General features: G+C 42.1%; 1 protein-coding gene and 1 long non-coding RNA gene across 2 annotated transcripts in view; one reads left to right on the top strand and one right to left on the bottom strand.

The window, feature by feature from the left end:
* The window catches only part of MMP2 (matrix metallopeptidase 2), a 35,911-nt gene extending 18,285 nt beyond the window's left edge, over positions 1-17,626 (bottom strand). The window contains exons 1-6 of the mRNA XM_035337118.1: positions 17,295-17,626; positions 12,530-12,756; positions 10,295-10,443; positions 8,067-8,195; positions 6,337-6,510; positions 290-463 (exon numbers count right to left, since the gene is read on the bottom strand). Coding sequence (XP_035193009.1) covers positions 290-463; positions 6,337-6,510; positions 8,067-8,195; positions 10,295-10,443; positions 12,530-12,756; positions 17,295-17,438 — 997 coding nt within the window. The 5' untranslated portion in view covers positions 17,439-17,626. The remainder of the gene's footprint in view (positions 1-289; positions 464-6,336; positions 6,511-8,066; positions 8,196-10,294; positions 10,444-12,529; positions 12,757-17,294) is intronic.
* Positions 1-23,079, top strand: part of LOC118172922 — a 256,732-nt gene that overhangs the window by 208,147 nt on the left and 25,506 nt on the right. The window lies entirely within an intron of this gene.

Here is a 23,079-nt window from a genome sequence, read left to right on the forward strand (position 1 = left end):
AACAAATTGTAGTCTACTCAATTAATATTTATCCCTATGGTTCAAGGACTTCCGTGTATCTCTTGTAAGTCTGGTGTAGTACTGTATGCTACATGCAGTATCCTTTCAATAGATTGCTTATCTTAGTTACTTCCTTGGCCACCAATGGGGAAACTGTGCTTTACTCATTGACCTTTACATGCTCTGGTGTATGTGGAAAAAAAAATAAAAATAAAAAAAATAAAAATTTGATTTTCATTACTTAAACCAATGACAAATGAGACTGTTCCACAAACAACGTTCCCCTTACCAGTCTCTGGACAGAATCCATATTTCTTATCTCTGTCATAGTCTTCAGTGGTTCCACACCATCGGTATCCATCTGTCCTGCCTTCTGTTGTACACTGGTCATAGGACTGGCCTTGAAATTTAAAGGGAAATTTGCACGGCTGCCCATCGCCGTTGCCACCCATCGTAAAAAGTGCTGTTGGGAAACCAAAAGGGGAGAATGTCAGTACCCAATGCTCAATATCCAAAAGGAACAGTAATGCTCCAGTGGTGACCTGTGAAGGTCTTGACAGTGATTAGGTATGCATTGTGTGCAGTGCTGTTCACTTAAAACCTCTATTTTACACCAAAAAGGAAATGCTTTGACAAGACGATGGGCTATTACAGTCTCTCAAGTAGGGGAATGCCTCGCTGGCATTCCCAGTGAACTGGGAACGAAGAAAATCTAAGGTGCCGGAATGTTAGCTAGGATGGTAAACATGGTACAGAGCTATGGACAGGCTAGATTGGTTTTCCTAATTGTCATGTGCTTAAGTTTTCTGCTTCTTTAAGATGTTGGCTTATGGCAGTTAGCCAGATGATGTATCCTGGAGGCATTTCCCCTAGGCTGTGCTCTCACTTCCAGAGTCCATGCAGCTGGGCTCAGGCGCTCCCTAGATAAGCGAGACAGGAAGAAAGGAGTCTTGCAACCAAACTGAACGCTGGGGGCTCCGCCTGCGTTGTGCTTTGTCAGGTGTCCCCAGTGTAGCTGAAGCAGCCATAGGTCTTCTAGGGGCTGTTTGTTGTTCAGGCACACACACAGACAGGTCCCCAGGGCTCACTCTTGAGAATCACGGTTCTCTCACGTGGGGTGAAGAAGGATAGGTTAGACTGAGCCAAGAGTTCTGGGACCTGTTTTGGGATTTTAGTAAATTCTCTGGAATATCCAGTGGAAGACAGATATAATCGTGTACTGGCTTAAAAAAGTCCAAATGGAATTATGTGAAAATGCAGATGTCTCAGAGCATCTGACATCTTTTGAATCTGCCTGTCTCTTCTCCTGGCCACTCCTGCGGGAATCCTCAGTGTCTGTGAGTGCCACATGCTGGAGGGAGGAAGTCCTCAGGGCAACAAAATGAGTCAGGCCCTACACTGAACTGAGACCAAAAAAATCCTCCATACAGCCATATGGTAATTCTCCTTGAGATTTAAGAACAGCACCCTGAAAAGAAACAACTCTGTGTGAATTCCCAGTATAAAGAACACATAAAGTGGCCTTTTTTAAGATGCCCAGGGGGTCATCTCTCTCGTTCCCCCAGTTTAGATCCAAAGCTAAAACCCACACATGCAGGAAGGCCTATTTATTTATTTATAACTTTGCTGTTATCATTTCTGATGACCAAAAAGCTCTTGTAGCCCCAGCGCCTTTGTGTAGGTTTTGAGGGTTTTTGTCTTTGCTTAGTCTGATGCGCTGCTGGGAAGAGACTTTGTTTAGGAACAGGCTTCACTTTTTAGAGCAGGGATAAATAAAAAGTCAAGACCTTTCTTGGCTGAAGGGTAACTGAGAATGGTTCTGATGATGGGATATTGTGGCACGAGTGATTGATTCATTTTGCCTTTTCCACTTAAATCGGTAATTGGCCACTGCATCAGGGACATGAACCAGCAGGTTACTGAAATAAGTTCCAGCCCCAGTACGGAGAGGACTTGGACCCTGCAGGCCTGGCTCACACGGGTGAGTTTGCAATGCTGATCCTGCCAGACTCCGTATCCTGCATCCTTCACGTGGAAGCAGCCACAGAGGTCCTGTCTCTAGGCAAAAGGTGCTATCGATGTAACTGCAACACACGCTGTGCCTTCCCCAAAGAACAAGCTGCAAATGTTTATATTTTTCTTATATTCTGTTATAAGTTAGGGAGCATACTAACTAGGATTGTGTTTATACTGATTGGAAAAATGCATTTTTTTTTTTTTAATGATAGATTTGGAAAGCAAAATTAAGCTGAGCTGTTTAGATGACTCATTTACCACATGAGCTGCTTCCAGCTCGAGACCTGGCGCACTCTGTATTTTAATGGCTTATTTTTTTTAGAATTGGTTTAAACATGGCTCAGTTGCAGAGACCATATAGAAAGTCAGTCTCGGACTGCTTTGCAAGGAGTCCTTCTGAGTCACAGTCAGAAGACAACTTTTAATTTTGCTTGAGATAATGTCACATGATGGTAACCTCAGTGGTTTAAGATTGCAAAGACATCCCCTGCTCCCCGATTAACTGGAAAAGGCTTTGCTTTAATGTAAACGAAAATTAAGGAGACGAGATCAGTTTCCCCCAAAACATTACAAAAGGTTTAGTGACGTGTAAGATCTTAAAAGGGCCTGACCCTTGTTCTGCATTGTTCCAAGTTCAACAATTTCAGAATTAGTGAAGTTCTACAGCCGTGACAGCAGATTCAGACTGGACACTGCTAATCCGTGAGCAGCACTGGTGGCTCTTCCCAGAAAAATCAGCTGCCTGTGATGCAAGAAAACCTCAGGCTGGAAGGCTGCTCAAAATCCAGTGGCACAGACCCAAGGTGGAGGTAGCTGCAGCTGCGTGAGGTGAGAGCTCTGCCTGGGAGCAGGCAAGCAGTAGTGCCAGCCTGCGAAATGGGTGTCCAGTGCAAGGGAGGTATTTAGACTGCGGGGCTTGCAGAGGAAACACCTTTTTCTGTTGCTCCTATTCAGGACACTGCCTGGGGTCTGAGCTGGTCTGACCCAGCCTGCTGCCTTGATTGCATCTTGGTGTGAAAGATGGCCGAACAGGGAAAAGCAAGCTGGGTTAAACTCAAGCCACCTCTCTGTGATGTGTGACCAGCAGGTTAGGGTTAGGGTGGGCGTCTTCCCTTGATGGGGGAGGCTGTGGAGCTAGGCAGTTAGCAGCGATGGTAGGTGACGGAGGACAAAAGGTAGGTGCCCAAACTCCATGTGGTGTTAGTGGAGTTTGGTAGAGTGATTCAATGTCCTTTGGTCCTATACGGCAAAGGAGAGGTTCCACACATCTGCGTAAGACTCATGTAGTAGGTAGGTAACTTTCTGCTTTCCCTTATTCCGCTTTGGAAGCAGATAGTTGAATCAGGCTACAAAATTAGGATGCAGACCTGAGATTAACTTTAGAAAGGCCTGGTGCAGTACCCCAGCCCTAAGGAAAATGTTTCCAAATGTGCAGTGTGGCATATTGAGAAGAACTGAAACTAACTTTGGTGAATTAAAAGGCAGAGGAACAAACACTGACAACTAGGAATGTTGCCCCCAGTGCAGGCTATATGATGTAAATCCTTCCCTATCTGAATTTATTAGCAGGGGTTAGCAAATGGAGTCTTGGAATAATGAGTGAACAATACTGCTCTGAATTTAATAAGAAACATCTGTGCATAACTGCTCAAGGATCTTGCAAAACAATTACATCAGAAACAAAAGGCTGAAACCCTTCTGTTCTGTTTCAGAAACCTTGACACAAGCATTTCCAGGAACATCAATTTCTTGAACCAACTCTTACTGAGAGTGCTTCACTGCTCACATTTTCTGTCTCATACGGTTCTAGGATTTTACAAAGGTATCAGTCATGGTATGTGAAGGTCTGTTTGTCCAGCTACCTATAATCTGGGCTTCATTCCTACAATATCTGAAGAATGAAGATACAGTTTCATGTGTTTTAAAAGAATAAACCCTTGCGCTTTTCCAGCTGGAAGGATTAACCTTTGAGAGGGAAGAGTTGAGGAAATGTGGGGAATGAAGGAGATGAAGAAGTTTGAGGAAAAAATGTTTCTGTGGTTGTGTGCGTGCAATTTATTCAAGTAAATGTTAGGCTAAAGAGGCTAGTTCTGAAAGGGATGTAGCTAATTTTATATATATATATTTTTGATTAACTGACATCTGTTAAAAGTTCATACCCCTGCTTGTTTATCTGCTATAGTCATAAATAGCTGTTGTCTAGAGCTGAGATCTACCATGGTGTGACGCATAATGAGCAATTAGGTTTTTGGGAATAAAAGAACACTTTTTTTTTTTTTTTATCATAGTAGGGCTAGAAGACTGATTATATTCCACAACAGATTTTCTTTGCAAACTGCTGCCATGCTAATACAGAAGAACTTACATTGGAAAGTGTACGATCCTGAAACTGAACTTGAGAAATTCCCCATCTGTTTAGTGTCTGGCTACAACACTAAACCAGAGATAGCAAAGAACTTTTGAAGACAGGGTATGCAAACTTTTTCTACACATGCATATTTGTTATCTGTAAAAAAAAATGTGTACTTAACTGACATATGCATATTAACACACACACGTGTTTTTACAGTATTTGCTGAGGCTTCCTGGGATGTGTCAGGCTGTGCTTGTGCATTCTTACCCTGGCAAAACCCTGACCACGTCTCGTTTTGTTATTTTTGCATTTTAAGCATAACTAACTTTCTTCAAGCAATCTTCATTCTCTTTTCTCCTACTTCATGTAGCCATAACATTATAAATAAGTTTAGTGCTGTTCTCCCAAGCAGGATTATCACAAGTCCAACAGAAGTTCCCCTGTTTTCTGTTTTGTTCCTTTTAGTAATTCTGCTATTACTTGCTATGCCCTAGCAGTAGCAGGCAGAAGTTCTAGTGATGCTGTGGGACCATTTCTAAGGGCGTCAGGTAACAGGAGTGAGGAAACACTGCCTGCTGCCAAAAGCTGATAGCAACTGGTTGTGTACAAAGGGCAAAAATGGATGTGGGAAACTGCAGTATGGGGAACATACAGGAATGCGGGTGCCGGCAATGGAGCTGGCAATCAGGAGATGGAACAAATGGTTAAAAGCCCCTTCACTTCTCTGCTCTTCTCTCTTCTGATAAATCAGCACTGCAGCCACAGCCAGTTATACTTCATTGCTTCTCTAGAGTTTCCCTGCTGTGTGCTATATAGGAGATCAAATTAATGCTTGTACAGTAATGAATTAGCTGAAATCTTATATCCAGTAGGGTCATCAAGAATTTCAAGAGTATGAATACGCTCCTGATGTTTAGCAGGATACATGTAATCATATTACTTAGTTTTAAAGATAATGATATTATCTGTATTTTATATAAAGTTATGTCTGCGTGACAGCACTATACAGATTTTCTAATCTGCAGATGAGTGTTTCCAGAAGTCCAATTATGAAATAAATTGGTGGTATAACCAAGGATTCAGTTCAGATTTCAAAAAGCTAGAAATTCAGCATTATTTTATCTCTTAGACTCACTTTCGTACAGATGCTGACATAGAGTTATGATTTCTGAAATACAGTGTTGTTCCTGTACCTAAAGCGAGCAGTTGGAGCTGCTTCATGGGTAAGAGTCCTAAGGCAGGCGTTGAAACAAAACCCTAAGCTCTCAACATGTGAGTGCTCTCCTAGCTATCAATTTGCAATGCACCAGTTTGTTAATGATTTGGTACCAGCATTGACATCCACTTACAATTCAATCATTTTCATTTTGACAAGCAGTCAAAGGACATTTAAAGGGTTGTTGTGACACTAACGGTGTCACGTTGCACAAATAGGGCTCCCACTCTGGTGGCCTGGGCTAGCAGTTGCTAAAATTGGTCACTTGGTATGTGAGGTTACAGAGCCTTGGCTTAATGGGGTTCCTTCTGAACTGTCAGGCTTTTTCAGTTGCTGCTCTTGAAGGAGATGTCATTGCAACTGTCAGTGGAATGGCTTGTGATCTGGGGAGAGATTTCGGTCCTTTAGTGTTTGGCCCTATCCTTATTCTAAAATGTGGTTGGTAGTTCCCAGGATGTGAAACTGAACCTTTGCATCTCTGATGTATATGGGTGGCCTGTGTGCTTCTGGCATGTCTTCAGCGTGTCTTTGGTTTTAGGGAGAGGAGTGGGCCTTCAGATGAGTTACAAACTCATCTACACCAAGGGATTCTTTAGGCCATGTTGTCTGCTCAGATAATGTGGAGGTATTAAAGACCAGTAAATCTAAATCTACCTGAAAGGAACTGGAGAAAGTACAAAGAGAATGGACAGACAAAACAAGTAGGGACCCTATCAGGGAGCAAAACATTTGGAAAAAAACTTGTACTTACACTCATGAGGACAAAAGCCATATTTGCCATCTGCATCAAAGTCTTTTGTTGTGGAACACCAGAGGAACCCGTCGCTGCGTCCTGCATCTGTGCAGCTGTTGTACTCCTTACCATTGAACCAGAATGGAAACTTGCAGTATTCTCCATCTGCGTTTCCATACTTCACTCTAACCACTGCAAAGAGAACAGATGCAATGGGGAATTAGTCACTGACCAATATCAAAATTAGTCTCTGGACCTGTTTTTTTTTCCCTTTTTTTTTTTTTTTTTTTTTTTTTTTTTGAGAATACTGATACAGAAATGTAGTGTGGATTTCCACTTTGAAATTCTATATGCTGTTAGTCTCTCTATTGGCAAGATGGTCATAGCTGAAATAATAACTGGTAATTTTGAGAGAATTACATAGATATTACTCATGGTGAAGTGTTAAAATGAACAGGCCTTAACATCAGCCCAGAAAAATATATATGTTGTTGTTACTATGGCAATGTAAACTTATAAACATGCTGTTAATACATTCAGTAATTTAGTCTCTTTGGTAATGTGGTCTAAAGTGTTCGGTATAGTTTGAAAGGTTCCAGTTGAGCGTGAGCTTGACTATGCCTTGTGCCTCATAAACCACTTTGGTATTTGCAATTTGACTTGAACAAGATCTGCTGTGCTGGGGGACGTGGTGGTAATGCAGGCACACCCAGGTCCCGGGTTTTATTTCCATTTGTCACACGTAAACACTTTTCTTAAGACTGCAGTACTGGTGCTCTAGCATATGTTACTGTACAAATAACTCGCTTATCCATAGCACTTCTAGTAGCAGTAGCTACTTAAGCAGTATATCCACTGATACAGAAAACAGTTTCTTCCTGTTCGTTGTTGTTCTGAGGCAGGAATCCAGTCCAGTTACTACAGTCGAGGTTCTGCTAAAGTTAAAAGAAAGCCAAACAGAAGGAATTTGACTATTTTAGTATTAAAGTTCAATTATTTTTTCAGTGGGAGGACAGCTGAGAAAACTAGATTTTGAAATGAAAGGTAAACATGGGTTGGTATTCTTATTTTAAGATTTCCAATTTATTTTACAGTAAGAGAATTATTAGTAATATATGATTGTGGTGAAGTCTAGGCAGAATAGGTCAGGTGATGGTCTCTGGACTTCAGTTGCTTCATTGTAAAAGGCTATGGCCAACTGCCTGCTAAGGACGCTCAGAGTTGCTCTTAATCCACACTGCATGAGGGATTTGTATTTCATTTGTTTATGACAACTACCATGAGTATATACATTCTTATTCAGGTAGATGGTTCAATTTTTAAAGAGTGGAGCCACAGTTTAAGTCATCATAAAGTGGAGGTCAACAGAAAAGTGCTGGACAGTCTGCCTCTTACAAGTGAACAAGGTATTGCCGCTTGTGCACTGAAGCATTCAAATTCACAGTCCTGGCTTTGTACTTTTCCCACCCTTCGTTAAGGTTATGCAGCATCACGCCTGTTATCAATTCAGTTTTTTCAAGGGGTAATGGTAGAGGAACAGAAAGAAAATCCTACAAAAAACAGCCAGGAATTACATAAGCATTTTGTAGGGAACAATGCAATTTGCACTAATTAATTTTCATCTGTAGGAATATTTTCCCCTAACATTTATTGACATGTCAATGAAAACATTTTAGTGCAGTGCCTGAAGCAGCACTAGAGCAGAGCAGTCAGCAGACCATATGTTCTGAAGCATTTAAGTTTGGTACCTTGCCCCTCTCCAAGAGTCCACAGTTCATCATCATCAAAATGGGAGTCTCCTCCAATTCCTGGCCCCGGCGCGAAGGCATGAGCCAGGAGACCGTCTTTGCCATCAAACGGATAGCCATCACCATGTTCTGCAGGAGAAAGCAGACAAAAAAAGCAGTTTCTAATGACCTCAACTCTGTCAGAGCGTATACACGAATGATGATTATTGTATGTACTTTCCCATCCAAGACAGCAGCAGAATATTCTAGTGAGTGGTATGGGCTGGACTGGCAAGACTGAACTGGAAGAGAGGAATCCAATTCTTACAGAGAACATTAAGTGACAGTCCTGCAGTTGTCACAGCATGTTGTTTTATATATCACAAGTATTGTGGAAGGGACTCAAAGACCGAGAAGAGCAGTGAAGTGTAGTACATTGGATGTACGACTGCATGTACACTGTTATTTCTCAATGGAGACTAGTAGGAGCTGTAAAATAAATGTTGTGAATGAGAGAGATTTTTCAGAGGATTTGTTTTGGTCTCCAGCACAGACTTGAAGGTAAAGGCAGACTTCTTATTGCAGGCTGCTTTTGTCTCTGACGCCTCAGACTGCTGTGCTTTTTTCTTTGCACAGGATACCAACTATTAAAGCAGGAAAGCAAATCATCTGCATGTTTCTCAGCAGTGAGCGTCTGGAAAGCTAGCTTTTATTCAGCGCCCTGCGTCCTCTGAATGAGCCTATCCCTCTTCCACATCAACCTCTCTAAGACTCGGGCTGCTCACAGGGCAACAGCATTTTAAGTAGATCTCCTGTAATTGCACTGTAGGCTTTTCTTGGAAGTACACCGCATGTGGGTAAGGCAGGCTGGCAAGGGCATAACCCTGGTATTCATAGCTTTCCCACCGCAGTGACCTGTGCTTCAAAGCTGGCTGCCAGCATCTCCAGTTGCATCGTTTCAGGCCTTTTGGTCTGATGGCCTGCCATTTAGCAGAAACCCTCAATACACAGGCCTGATTCTCTGCTCTGTTACACTGATTTCATGCTGCTGTCAGCCTCTTAATACTAGTTCAGTTCATTCATTTCAGTAGGCTACTGTGTCAGTTGTCCAGGGAGTGAGATTTTGACATGAATTTAGATACTTCACTCCCATGCTTTGCTTAAAAATGAACAACACTGGGGATGTCCCAACTCCTGTGGATCTGTAGGCAGTAAGGTGATAAGAATGAATGAATGTGGGAGAAATTCTCCCACTATTTCTGAGCTGAGCATAATCAGCAAGTACTGAAATCAGCAGGAACACTTCTGCTTTTGTAAGACTTCTTTGTTGTGAACCAACCCAGCCTGGATGAGGATCTGAAGTTTTGGGTTCTGTACAGAACCTCTGAAGCTTTTGAGGTCAACTCATCAGTAGCTAAAGCAAAGAAAACCTACTTGAAATGGAGGCTTTCACAAAGAGCTCACTTATTCTTTGAACTGTTCACTTCACTTCCCAAGTCTACCTCCCAAGTGACTGGCTGTACAAGAATCTTCATTAGTATTAAAAATTCTATGACTGTCTGTAAGAAGCTAAAATGCCTCAGGTATACACTGAACAGTTATGTATGCTCTTTCAGAGGAAACAAAAAATAATTGAGAAGGCATGTACGACTAAAATGAATCAAGTTGCTCTTCGGCTGAGCAAAAACAAGAATTTAGCTTAAGATTTCATATTTTGAAATTTTTCAAGACCAAAGAATGTGTTGAAAGTCTTCAGTTTGCTATACTAAAGAACAGAGACCAGCTATGGAGTTAAAATTGAAAGGCTCAAATCCATTTTTAAGGTCCCATATCTTAGGACCTCTGCCACTACTACGGGAAAACTGAGCATGGAGCTACAAATGAAGGCTACGATGGCATTCCATTCTCTTCTGTGGCGGGATGCCAGCTCGCATCATCTGAAGATCTGTACCAATATTTCCTGTTTCTATTTCTGATTTGTAAATTTAAAAATAAAATGTTGCCCCTAGCAATTCTCTTTGGAAAGATAAATATAGAATAAGGATATTGTATAAATATTTTTCTCTGATTCTCGTATATAAAAGAAAAAACGTGAAATTAGATCCTAGCCTGTGTAAGCCAAGTGCAAACTAGGACAAGGTTTGCCAGAAAGGCTCATGAGTACTACTTATTGAGGGTAAATCATTCCAATACCAAGGATTAATGACAGGAACAAAACCAAAAACATATGGAAAAACAGAAAAATATACCCCATCGGCCAAAATTAATCATAATGTCTGCTTCTCCATCGTGTATTCGGTTAAATCTCAGCGGTGTGACATCACTCCAGACTTGAAAGGCTCGGGCGAAGGCATCATCTACTGTCTCAGGATCCAAATCCGGGGTATAGCCTATAATCCTTTGAGGTAAAAGGAAGAGTTAAGAAACACATAAGCCTCCTCCCAGTACTTGTTGCTTACTGATCTTAATGCTAAACAGATTTAGAAACAGGTTAAGAGGTAACACTGCTCCATGTGAGGTCCGGACTTCACACTGCTTCAGAGGCATGTTTAGATGTGGCACTTACTATTTATTTTCCTTTGGAATCAGCACAGCAGCATGAATTATTTAGCCAGAGGCTGTGAAAGTTGCGTGGCATTAGCTATGCACATAATATTCAGGGTTTTGCATCAGTGCTGGGGTGCTGGCAAGACAACACCTCATGTTCTTTCACTTGGTTAGATGTGAGACTTAGATTTTTGTGACCTACTTAATGAGGTTGCAGGTCATGCTCTCACTTTAGACCTGAACATACCAGCACATCCCTGATTCATAAGAGTTAGCTGCCAGAAAAAAAATCAATGTAATTCTGAAAGTCTCAAGACTGGATTGTTTTTTCTCTAATAACAAGAAAAAAGCAGCCCTTCTCCTTCACCGTTGTAGCTAGCTATGTATTGTTTCATGCCAAGTGAATATTAAGTCTCCACCAGTGCATTGGTTACACTGGTGGTAGGATATATGGGGAAGCACGAGGTTAAAGCATGTGGGATAAAGCCCTACACCTGACTTAAAAAAAGGGAAAACTCAAAATATTATATATATATATATATATATGTGCTGATTGGACTTATTAGTGCCTTGTATTACAGCCAGCTAACATCTGTGTAAAGAAAAGTTTCTAACCCTTTGCTGCTGATGTTGTGTAAGAGTTGAAACTACTTTATGCATAGGGATAACATTATCAGAGGAAGCAGAGCAGCCATACGGAGCTGTGAGAGCTGCCACAGGTTTTTTAAGCATTCATTAGATGGTCACAGAATGCAGGATGTGTTGAGTCGTAACTCATGAGGCAGCAGCACACCAGGTCACGCACCTAAGACAAATTTGCTCTTTGTTCTCTCCTGCCAAAGGTTCTGTCCTAGACCACTTGAGCCAATGGGATGTTTTTATTATGGACTTCAGTAAGAGCTGTGTTGGTCCATAACCCTCTAGGGCAAGTTTTAAAAATGAAAATATACCTACCCTATTGCAATAGGTTTGCTTTAAATCATAAATCATTTCACCTGACGTCTAACTGCTGCTCACATCTATGTGCTTGGTCTGCGAGGCACTTCTGAGGCTGCTTAGATTCCCAAGCAACTGTGTGATGGCACAGCCTTCTTTCACTGGGGCTGAAATCCCTTGCGTTTGCCATAGCACAAGGTATGGAAACAGCAGATTAATTAAGCGTGGTGCTTTACCAGGCTGTGGCAATTGACTGCATCTTGGCAATTAGAAAATTCTGTGTTCATAAATAGGCATTTTTAAACCCTTAGAAATAATGCACATAGTGGGCATACTATTTTAATACTATAGTGCCTAAGTTTTAGTGCTATATTGCCTAAGTTTCCACGTTCCTCATGTTGTTAGATCATCTGTTTAATAAGGAAAGATCTTAATTTTAAATTTAGGTAGCAATGTTTGCTCCCTTTGTTGCCTACTACTTTTTTCTCATTGGCTGGCTGCTGAAGGTGAATTTTATTTCATTGGGTTCGTGATTGTTTAATATTGCAAGCTGATAAACCAACAATGCTTGTTTTATTTTAAAGTTTATTTGATGATCTCCATTTTTATGGCTGCTGAGTGTGGAGGACTTTGTCCTCCTCCACGTCCTCTGCAGTCAGTAAGTCCTGCGGCCCCACCGAGCAGATGGGCAGGTAAGGTACTGCTGCTCTAGATCCCATAGGATGCTTGCAGCAGAGCAGAGCAAACCAAAATCTCTTTAGTCCCGACCAGAACCATAAAACCGAGCTTTAGATGATTATTCCTGAACCTTTACAATTAGAAATGTCAATGTTTGCTCAAGCATCTAGGAGTTAGCCAAACACAAGGAGATCATAATTCAAAGCGGGGGAGATGTTTAGCAGCCTACAGAGGATTCCTTGAAGTGCCTGGTTCGATCGCTTCTTAAAAGTGCTCTGGTTTGTGTCTGGTGACGAGCAACACCCCGCATCGTCAGGCAGTACCTGTATGTTATGTGGTTCTTTTCCCATTTTGGCTTTCTTGGAAAGAAGTTGTAATTGGCCACATCTGGGTTACCACAGCGGGGTTTCTTCATTGTCTCAATTGTATTTTGATCCAAGTCTCCTGTTTCGGGCAGCCCAAAAAATTTCTGCATTTTCTTCAAGGTATCTTTCAGTACAAATAAATTGCAATTGTCTTTTGGGCATCCATAGTACTTATTCAGGTATTGCTTGAAGGGGAAAAAAATAGGCACAGAACAAAGACTTTAAGATTCATAAAAGTGATAGGTAATCATTACAAATAAATACTGTGATTCCATGTTAGCTTTCCATCTGTAATTTGCAAGTTTTCTTTTCAAAATTACTATTAGTAACTGAGAGACCAGCAGAATCGCCTTAATTGACACGAACCATCCTTGATCACACAACATTGCTAATTAAGCAATCATTTCCACTTTTAGCTATCACCTTTACTTAATGAATTGCTTTATTAATAAGTAGAGCATAGAGCTTTAATGTAAAACTACAAAGTAAAAATGAGTTTATCTTTTTTGGTTTCTTTATGATGTATAAATCTGCTTACAGTTTTAGATTTAGTGTATTTTTTTTCCTGGAAGACTCTGTGGATTATTGAGAAACTTGTCAAGTTAAGGTATCAAAGCAATACACAAATGAGAGCACATTAATTGAAAAGGAAAAAAACAACATTGTTTATTCAAACCACATAGAGCTATTTGAATGTTGTGTATGTTTGGTTTTGAGTCAGCCATTGCAAAGACCTGAGGAAGAAAGGCTTTTGTAACATCTCAGTTGCCTGGACACAGTGGCCAAACAATCTCTGCATGCTTTAAAGACCATCGAGTACTCCAGCAGATCATGGCTAGGCTGGGCCTTCCGGTGCATCTGTGGTGACAGATGACATTCATCTCCTTAGAAAACAGTGGTTGTAAAGCATCAAAAAGGCAGCACAAGTCCGTTATTTTGGTCTCTTCTCCAAAATAACATCCACCCAAGTCTTCCCCAGTTCCCATTTTAATTGGCAATCACCTGATTAAGTCACCTAATCAGGAGATGTAGCTCAGTTAAAAAAAAAAAAAAAAAAAAAAAAAAAAAAAGAGGCAAAGAGCATGTAAGGCATCAGTTCATGCCTTTGAACCTCTGGATGCGCTTTGCAGACACACCACTGTGGTTCCACTTACATGTGTTAAATCTGCCTCCTGGGATCTGCTGCCCTATCCCAGAGGGGCAGGGGGTCAGTCTGTTCCCTGGTAGCAGTTACAGTTAAGCAGCCTTATTTTTCAAATACTTTCTGATAAACCATGTATTTACATTAAACTAAACCGGAGATAGGCAGCTGTGGCCCTGAGTATCCATATGTGTTCCCCACCTTCTGTGCAGTACACAAGTGGGCTCACACAAACCATTTAGGGTTTAGTAGTTTTTTCTCCTTAAATTCAGCGTTGACTGCCAGAAAAACTGAACTGCTTCAGGCAGGGACCAACCCTGCAGGAATGTCTGGCAGCCTCTAGCACGTGGTGAAAGCTGCCATGAAAACATTGCCATTCCAAGTAACAGCGTGACCCTCACACGAAGCAAACAATAAAATTTCCACTTACATCTCCAGCAACTGTGTAAAATCCTTAATCAACTCTATTCCTAACTGGAGAATAGCAGATATGGCCTAACAACAGACTGCTGGCTGCCTAGAGGTGTTGGATTCAGCGTGGGGATCCAAACTGAATTTGAGAAAACCTCAGGTTCAAGCTGTTGCCTTAGCTCAGTCTGTTAGAGAGGCCAGCTCAGTCACATTGTTAGCATAGGTACAGCTTTAGATTGCTGGATGCACATCCTCACTGAAGAGCAGATAAATGGATTCAGGTGAAGATGCTAGTTTGGGAGCATCCTGAATGCTAATTACCTACCACCATCTGATAACTTTCATTCATAGAGTCCAAAAGAGCTTGACTAACGATCTGGCGTTGTAGCCTTTATCCAACAGTGAACTTTGCCGTTCTCTTCTATGTGCACAGAGTTTTCAGGAATTGCAGGCAGTAGTTTAGGGTTGCGTTACTCTGTGCCTAGCTCTAAAGGGAGTGCTACAGCTATGTCCAATGGCAGGTGTTCCCAAACTGGTGTTTGGGAACTGGTGTTTGGGAACTCCCACACTGGTGCTGAGCGAGGCACAGAGCTCAGGGATGCTGTGGCTGGTGATGCTGCTAGACAGAAAGGTTACCAGTAAAACTGTTCATAGGAGAGGAAGAAGCATCCTTCAGGTACTGTACCCAATGTATTAACTACAAATCCATGGCAGGAAAGAAATCCAAATAGATAAGGTAAAGGTGTATTTTCCAAAAATGTATCTGAAATATCTTTAACCAAGGAATCCAAGAAGCTTGACAGAATGACAGCACATGTGGATCCTTGTGATGTGAATTATTTCCGAGGGAAACCTTACTTTATGTAGTTAATTGATTGACTGAATTTCACCCAGAAGATGGGGGGTAAGACCTCTATATCAGCAAAACATAGGAAAGGATATTTGATGACTGCAGTTGGTCAGTACATGGATTTCACCAACCTTTTTGTTAAGTCCTGGAGTACCTCATTCTACCCTGCCTAGGAAATGGCTCAGAGTTTACTCAGAAAAAGGATTTAATCAAGATGTTACACCATTTCCTTCAGGAGGTCCTCCAGCCACCTCCTGACTAAGCACAGACTATGCTTAATCTTTATGACTTTTATAACCACGTCTTCTCCTGTGGTATTTCTCCAGCAGAGGCTGCAGCACCGGCAAGTAACGGTTTCACCATTGCTACCAGTAAGTCTCTGACTGCTCAGAGTTAGTGGGGCCTAGTGGCTTTATGTGCAATGCACCAAGAACATGATCAAACAGACCCAGTTAGAGCATCTGCTCCTATCCTGATTGTAATGTAGTTTTTTGTCTTATCCTCCTGTTAGTGTCTGCCAGTGATGTGCCATGACATAGCACAGACTGTACGTCAGAACTGGAGTTTACTGGAGCAACAGGATGCTGCTCTTGCCATTTTAGGTTTGCAAGCATGGTATAGAATGAAAAAATAGAAACAGAGGCATGATAAAGAATTGTATTTGGTAGGATTCTAAATAAAAGCTAACCCCCTCTCAGTTTTTCCTAAAATGGAGATTTTAGTGAAGATGAGAAATGAACATAACCAGCTGTTCTATGAGGAGAGAATCCTGAAGGAAATGTAGTGTCTGTGTAACCACATCTTGGCCTAGGCTGCAAAATTCAGTTTCCCCAGAGTCAGCAGGGAGCTGTGGTGATCAGGAATTTTGATCCAGCCCATTAATGAAACGGGGTCCAGCTGCAACATGGCAATTTGTGTCCCCATGCTGAGTGCTGGGGCTGTGCGGGTGGAGGGGGTGAGAGAAAGGCAGCCAGTGAGCTTTACCCAGGGACACTACCAGAAAGACAAAGAAGAACTGCAGTGTTAAAGCAGCTTGTAATTTTCCTCTGAGTACACATAATAAATAGGTTGTTTGAAGGAAACAGAAACGAGGGGATATGTGGATTGCTGTTATTGAATAAAAGCCTGACTGTGTCTAAGAAAATAGATTATTTCAGGGTGGTTAAATTACCATTAGACATGTCTGTCCCCACTCTCCTCTCCCACACACGCTGCCCCCCATCCCCTGGCTGCCATGCTGCCAAGACAAAAGCCTGGGTGAATGTGTTTAGTTAAAGCCTGAGGAGTGCCCTTTTTGGGTCTGTTTTGTCTGTTTTTCCTAAACTTTCCACGACAGCTCCCATCTGGAAAGTCTCTCTACCCTCCCCCAGACCTTCTTTAACCTGGCAAGCTTTCCCAGGATGCACACCAGCTCCTCAAGAAAAGTGACCAACGTTCAAGCCTCTATATACTAAAATAAGTATAATTTATCTCAATCTTCCTTCATATGGAATTGCTGCTGAAGAAGAGAGATATCTATAATTTACATGCTAAAATAAGGTTAATCCATCTCAATCTCCCCTTAAATGGACTTTCCCATAATGTCACTTTTATGAAGGTCCACAGGGCTAAAATCAGGTTAGAATAAAATGCTGTAGAGTTATAGCCATAATTTGCTAATGTCACTTTCAAAAATCCAAACTCCTTTTTTTTTTTTTTTTTTTGTTCCAGATTGAATTTGGAAAATACTATTTCTTTAAATGAGTTTTTTTGTTTGTTTTTTGAAGTCAGAAGTAGTCATGATGGCTTCTGAAACTCGAGCCAGCTTTCAATGGTAACTGTCCCTTAAAGCTGTTTATGCAATGCACAGCAAACAATCTGAAAGCAGAGTCCTGAGAGCTGGGTGATGCATGCATTAAGCCCAGGTTCACATAAGTGAGTCGCAACAGCCCTCCGTTCTGTTTGATTTAAGTCAAAAATCAGACATTTCTATTTGGTCTTTTCCCCTCTTGCCATTGGAATCTGTTGATTAAAGCCGTGATGATTTAATGACATTATTTTGTATGTTCTACATTCAGACTTAAGGAAAAAAAAAAAAAAACAAAAAAAAAACAAGAACAACAAAAAAACTTTGCTGTCTTTAAAAATTTTAAGAGAGGAAACATTACTTGGCTCTAGTTTTCCCTTCTGAAAGCTGATACCTTTGCTCGCTAGCAAGCGCTTCCAGAAACTCTAGAGAGAGAATGCTGCAGTCATTTCCTAGCCCCAGCTGAAAGAAGAAAGAAACATCTGCTTATGAAACAACAATATAAATCTGAAGCAAAGATGAAACCAACACTTACCACTGCTAGTTCTTTGTCTGTTTTTGGAGTGCTGTCTCCTGGAAACTTTATGATTGGTGACGGTGCAGCTAAAGTTTTGTTAAAAAGATACACTTGGATTAATAGGACTTTAAAAATGAAGCCAAAAACAATGTGAGTCTTCATTCTGCCTAAACTTGCGCTATCCTCTTTGGAAAAAGCTTTTTCCCGACTGGCTGTCAGTTACTTCAGCTGCACAGTACACCAGTTGCTTATCTGCCCATCTTAACTCTCTGCACCGTTTTCTCTTTTGCTTGCTCTAGCAATTCCTTTGTATGTTTAAAACATCCAGATGCGCAGTCTCAAGCTACCACAAGAGGAAGTCTGAAAACTAGTGGAAACATGAGAAAAGGCAGTTACCAGATGTGATTGCTGTGATTTTAAGGTAGCAACAGGCAGATACTTATTACTCCTGAAAGAGGCACATTTTTTTCCTCATTTGCATGTATGAGAGCAGTTAGTAATGCCAGAGAGCAGCAAAAGGCGAGACCATGCTTCATACTGAAGTGTCCAATGTAAATCTTAAATTAAAACAACAACAACAAAAAAACAAAACAACAAAAAGCTAAATGTTATTTTCCTGCCTAAGTATTTGCATTATTTTTAGCCTATTTTCTTGCCACAGACATCATAACCTGCCTTAGCCATATATGTGCTTATGCTCCTACCCTTCAGTACCCACTGGGATCACATACTTTGAGGCAGCCCCTGCATGGAGCAGTGCGAGGCTTCTCGTCCCTCTCCTGCTGCACAAACCCCAGGTCTGTGTGCATGGGGCTCACCAGCATGGGGCACTGGCATCGCTCCCTCCCTGCTCAGTGCAGAACGTGGGTGCTGAGCTCTGGGTGAGACCCTTGGGCTTGGATCGGTGTGGTGTTTGTATCCAGCTCAAGGCTTTGCCACTATGTGCATGGCGGGTAACCTTTGACTCTGCGGGGTAAGAGAGAATCAGGTAATTTCTGCAATTAGAAATTGTGCTCAGCAGCTGGTGTCGGGGGAATTGTGCAAAATTCAGAGTTTGTGCCATGAGTTTGGTCCATTGGTGCAGCTGCTTTCATCTGAAATTTTGGTGCAAGTATAGCCATTGTCATGGCTAAGCTTCTTACTCCGTCCTTCACTGTATCTCCAGCTTGGAGGTGTTATTACAAGCTAAATGTTATTTTAGCTGAATATCCTCAATCCTAGGGGCTTTCCTCGTGACTTTTTAAGATGGGAGGCTGGCAATTCTGCATGAATGCAAACTGTGTTCTGGCCAGCTATCTGGCACAGAACAGTTCCTATTAAACGGGAGTGCAGCCACCAGGGTTCCTCTGAGCCCTATGTCAGCAAGGCTGCGGCACCTTTCCCCTAAATGTTGCTGAACGAAATGTATCTGGATACGACAATCTCTACCAAGTAGGGCTCTTAATGAAAAGGAAATATTTTGCTGGTGTTTGGTTATGTATTAATAATACTTTGAGATTTGATATTGACAGTTCTTCAACTTAACTAATACCAAGTTGTTCTGCCAGCTGCAGCCCATCACCTGTGAACCAAATGATCGATTTCAAACTGGGGGCCCGGCAGTTCAGGGAGAAGCATTCCCAGGAGCTTTTGCTGCCCATGCAGTTCTGGTGAAAAGCAGGCACTGCAGTTGTACGCCCAGCCACTGGCTGAACCAGCCGTGGGAAGCAGCATGTAACGCTCGAGGGAGAAGGAGGAGCTGCAGGAACTTTGAACATGAGTGGGGCTCTCTTTGTAAGCAGGTAGCTGTCCCACCCTTCACATGTGATCCTAAAAGCACTTGAGTTACAATGAACAACTTTCCCCTAACAGTTCAGCTTTGAAATTACATCCTCTTCTTTTCTTAGCATTGCCTTAATAAATGGCAGTTCTGAAAATGTGATCACGTTTTTCCACAGCCCTGCTTTTTGTTGTGGGGAATGGCTCTCCTGCCTTGTTTGTGATGACAGCTTCTATTTGGGTCTGGCTACACAAAACTGCAAGAGAGCAAAAGCTAGGGAAGACTCACTAGATGTGCCAAGTTACTCTTATCTGATCCTTAATGAAGCAAGTAAAAATATTGCGTGCTATGCTGCAAGACTCTGCACTTATCTTTGCTGCGGAGTAGGTCGAGGGCTGCTGTAAATCTTAAAGCATACGAACCACGTCATTTTTGTAGGAATGTTCATGTATTTTAAGATGGCTTAGTAGCTTTCACTTTGAAGGGTACTGCAGTGAAGCCATTTAAAAGCCAAATGTGTCCTGGCACTTTCCCCTTGTGCTTATAAGCCTCACTGAAGTCTCATGAATGCTCAGACATTCTCCACATGTCCTGATGAGTGGAGAATCAGAAATGGACGAAGAAACTTGTGAATGGGCTGTGAGATCCCTGCAGCTTGAGAATCTCGCTGTATTTAGTTTCTTATCTTTGCCAGCAGTAGGTGTAGGGCACCTTTTAAATCCATTTTCTCAAAAAAAATCAGCAACAGATATGGATCTGCCGTGGAACATTGTTTCTCACCTTCAGTTGGGGTTTGCTGGCAAACTGCTTTCCTGGGATGGCTTCAGCTGGCGAGCAGTTAAGCGAGTTAAGTGCAGTTAGGAAGCGTAATGCATGATGGAATTCTGGATTTATGGGCACCGGGGTGAACCCAGATATTGACTGTTCCCTGAAAGGTGGTGTCATCCATTATCACATGAGATCAGCAGCAATTCACGAGATCCTAGCCAAGAGTAGAAGTCCTAGCATTATATGACTAAGTTCAGGATAAAATGTTTCTTGTTTCCTTACACTTCTCTTTTAGTTCCATGGGACCATCCTGTTCTCAGAGGGCTATGGAGGTGATGTTTTTTTCAGGCGAGGACTGCAGTGGTGCTAAATCCTGGGAGCAGGGAGCTCCTGCTGCTCTCGGGGCTCAGGGCTGCCTTTGTTTTGAGCCCGCGGTCGGGCCGGATGACTTCCAAGGCCTTTACAGCCTGAATTACTCCATGGTCTTACCAGTCTGGTGAATTTGAAATGGCACGCTACGGTGTGTTTTCTCTTCTCAGAGAAACTCAAAACCAGGGAGGGAGGCCCTGAAACACCTGAGTTGATGTATTCTGATATTTACAGATGTACGGTTTGTCTGCTGTTAACGTTTACTTCATAAACGCTCCTTGTCATTCTAAGCTCTGAAGAGATTTTCTCTTATGCTGGTTGGCAGTTAGTGAACTGATTCCTGGAAGTTAAAAGGAAGGAGAAACAATAAAAAGCCAATGAAGAGGCAGAAGAATAAGACTCCCTGAGGAGGTAACATAAGGCCATCTACCTGCTTCATGTAAAAGCTGAGTCATCTCTTGCCTTAATACTCAGTCTGCAAGATACTTTGTCTCTGCACAGAGTTGCTACCTCTGGATTAGCTACAGAGAGCGAACACAGTTATAAGCACGTCTACAACCTTTACGCGTTTCTGGAAAAAAATCATTTCAATGTTGCATATAACTTCCACATTAGGTAAGACATTTATGCAATATGCACATTAATTTATCTATCCTGAGTCATAGAGAGCCCCTCTCCAGTTATTGTGTTTGTTTCGGGTCAGAACCACTCCATGTTGAGGTTTTAAAAGCATTTACTTTATAAGTAAGATGCCAGATTTGCTTTTCAAGTGCCTACTTTCATGCATTAATAGGAACTGTATGGCAGAAACCACACATTCTGAGATGCCAAATGCCTCTTTTGAGGACATCCTTCAGTAATAACAGTAAAAAGGGAATCATTATGTCTTGAATTATTGAGCCGTAAGCTACATATCTTAGTAGATCTGGCTGTGATAAGAGACACATGAGCATGCATTAACATGCTGCTTTTATCAAAGGATTTTTGTTTCCAGAAAATTATTTTTTAAATGTTTCAGGAGCACTCAGCAGTTTCAGGATTAGACTTCAGATGGTGTCCTGGGTAATTTGCTGACAGAGTAGTCAACCCTCCAGAAATACACTGTAGCAATTCCTCCTGTCACTAATTCCAAAATTATATCAAAAGCTGATGATTTCCTGGTGGTTTCAGAGCAGACGTTAGGCAGAGTGTCAGCGAGCTCAGTCCACGGGAGGATGATGGATTTATTCGTAGTGGCTTTTTCATTATTCATAGTGGGTTTTTATGTTTTAAATTGCTTCTTGCCACATGTCTGACTTGTAGGGTGCCGCGGTAGAAAGTTGCAAAGTTCCCGTGGTGGTGCCAGCGTGAAGCCCCCCAGCATGAACCTGGGGCACACACAGCTCATTTATCTGCTCGCTGCTATTTCCTAGCAATACCTCTGCTGAAGACAGACCACCTATGCAGGTGATGGTGTTAATATATATTCTTCTGGTGTTCTGCACAGGGAAGGCACCGAGCTCCAAGCATCTGCCATTCTGCACCTGGAAGAGAAGTGGGGAGTGCTGGCTGCAGATGACTGGTGGAGACAAGTGGCCGTGCAGGAACAGAGAAAGACATAATATTAGCAGTCTGACTGTTTTAGTTAAGTTGTCTCCAGAAAGCAGTGGTTAGTCACAGCAGTGCCCATTTGAGTTTAAAGGGATTAATAACTTCAGCAAGAACTCATTTATATCGCAGTCAAGTGAGCTCCTCTAAGACACATGTGGTGAAGAGTTGATCCTAACAGAGCGTAAGCCTTAAACATCCACATCATTTATTATCTGGATATGCTCTGTGCCTGCTCAGCGGCTGGCTCAACCCCTGTGATCCAATTCACCATATCTGACCACCACATGAGGGAGTCTTTAAACTTGGGAAATCGGTGCCTGTGTGTGTGTGCATGGAGGGGGGAGCGCGGAAAAACGTACAGAGGGTCAGCAGTTGGTACCAGATGTGATTTTCAGCATTTAAGGTAGCAATTACATTTGTGCTTTTGTTTCTCTCATCCCTTCCGTTTTGGGAAGTTAGGTCGTAAGGATGTGAAGTTCCTTTGACACATGGATTTAGTTTGTTAGCTTGCTGCTAAATTAGAAATGAATTTTTAGTAAATCCGTTACCTCAGGACAAAAGGCGTTTTTCACTCCATTTGTTCATTATGCTTCTGCCTGAACCAGAAATTCCTGCTTGGGACCTCAGCTGGTGTTAAATGGCATGGCAAAGCTTCTGTTGGGTGAATTAGTTCAATGGAAACATGCTGAACTACTTTGTTCAAAACCCAAGTGTACGTGTGTCACACATACAAACTTCTCTGTGCCTACTTAGCACTGCCAGCTATCCTAGAGAAGGTTTAAAATGCCAGCTCCTCGGGTAAATTCCACTCTTGTCCCTGCACATTTTCCTGGTGTACTTCTGGCATGTTTTAATTACTTCTATTTCAAGTACCTGGTAGGATGAAAGGTCATCTAGTGAGCTTTGAATCAGGACTGAAGTCCTGATGCTGCAATATTTGTTTAAGTTTGGTAAAGTTGGCGTGATCATAAGTAGCACTGGGGATGGATCCTGCCGTCCATATTGACGCTGGCTTGTTGTTGGTAGAAAGCTACGTAATTCCTGCTGCTTGAATTTCAGAGAGAGCCCCCAAGGAGCACCTCGCCGAGTGACCCAATTACAGGTTCCAGGAAGGTGCATGTTACCTATAAACAGCGTCACGCCACAGCTGGGCTGTTCCCCGCTGCTCACATGTTCATGGCCAAGATCTTTGTTGGAACAACCCCAAGCAGGTCAGAATAACGGTTCTGCTGGCTTTGCTGCTGCTGCCGAGCAGCCGCTTGTTGATAGGCACTGTACGTCCCACTTGTCATTATAACGCTACGATTCGGACACCGA

Source organism: Oxyura jamaicensis, chromosome 11 (assembly GCF_011077185.1).
Source record: "Oxyura jamaicensis isolate SHBP4307 breed ruddy duck chromosome 11, BPBGC_Ojam_1.0, whole genome shotgun sequence".
Taxonomy (NCBI): domain Eukaryota; kingdom Metazoa; phylum Chordata; class Aves; order Anseriformes; family Anatidae; genus Oxyura; species Oxyura jamaicensis.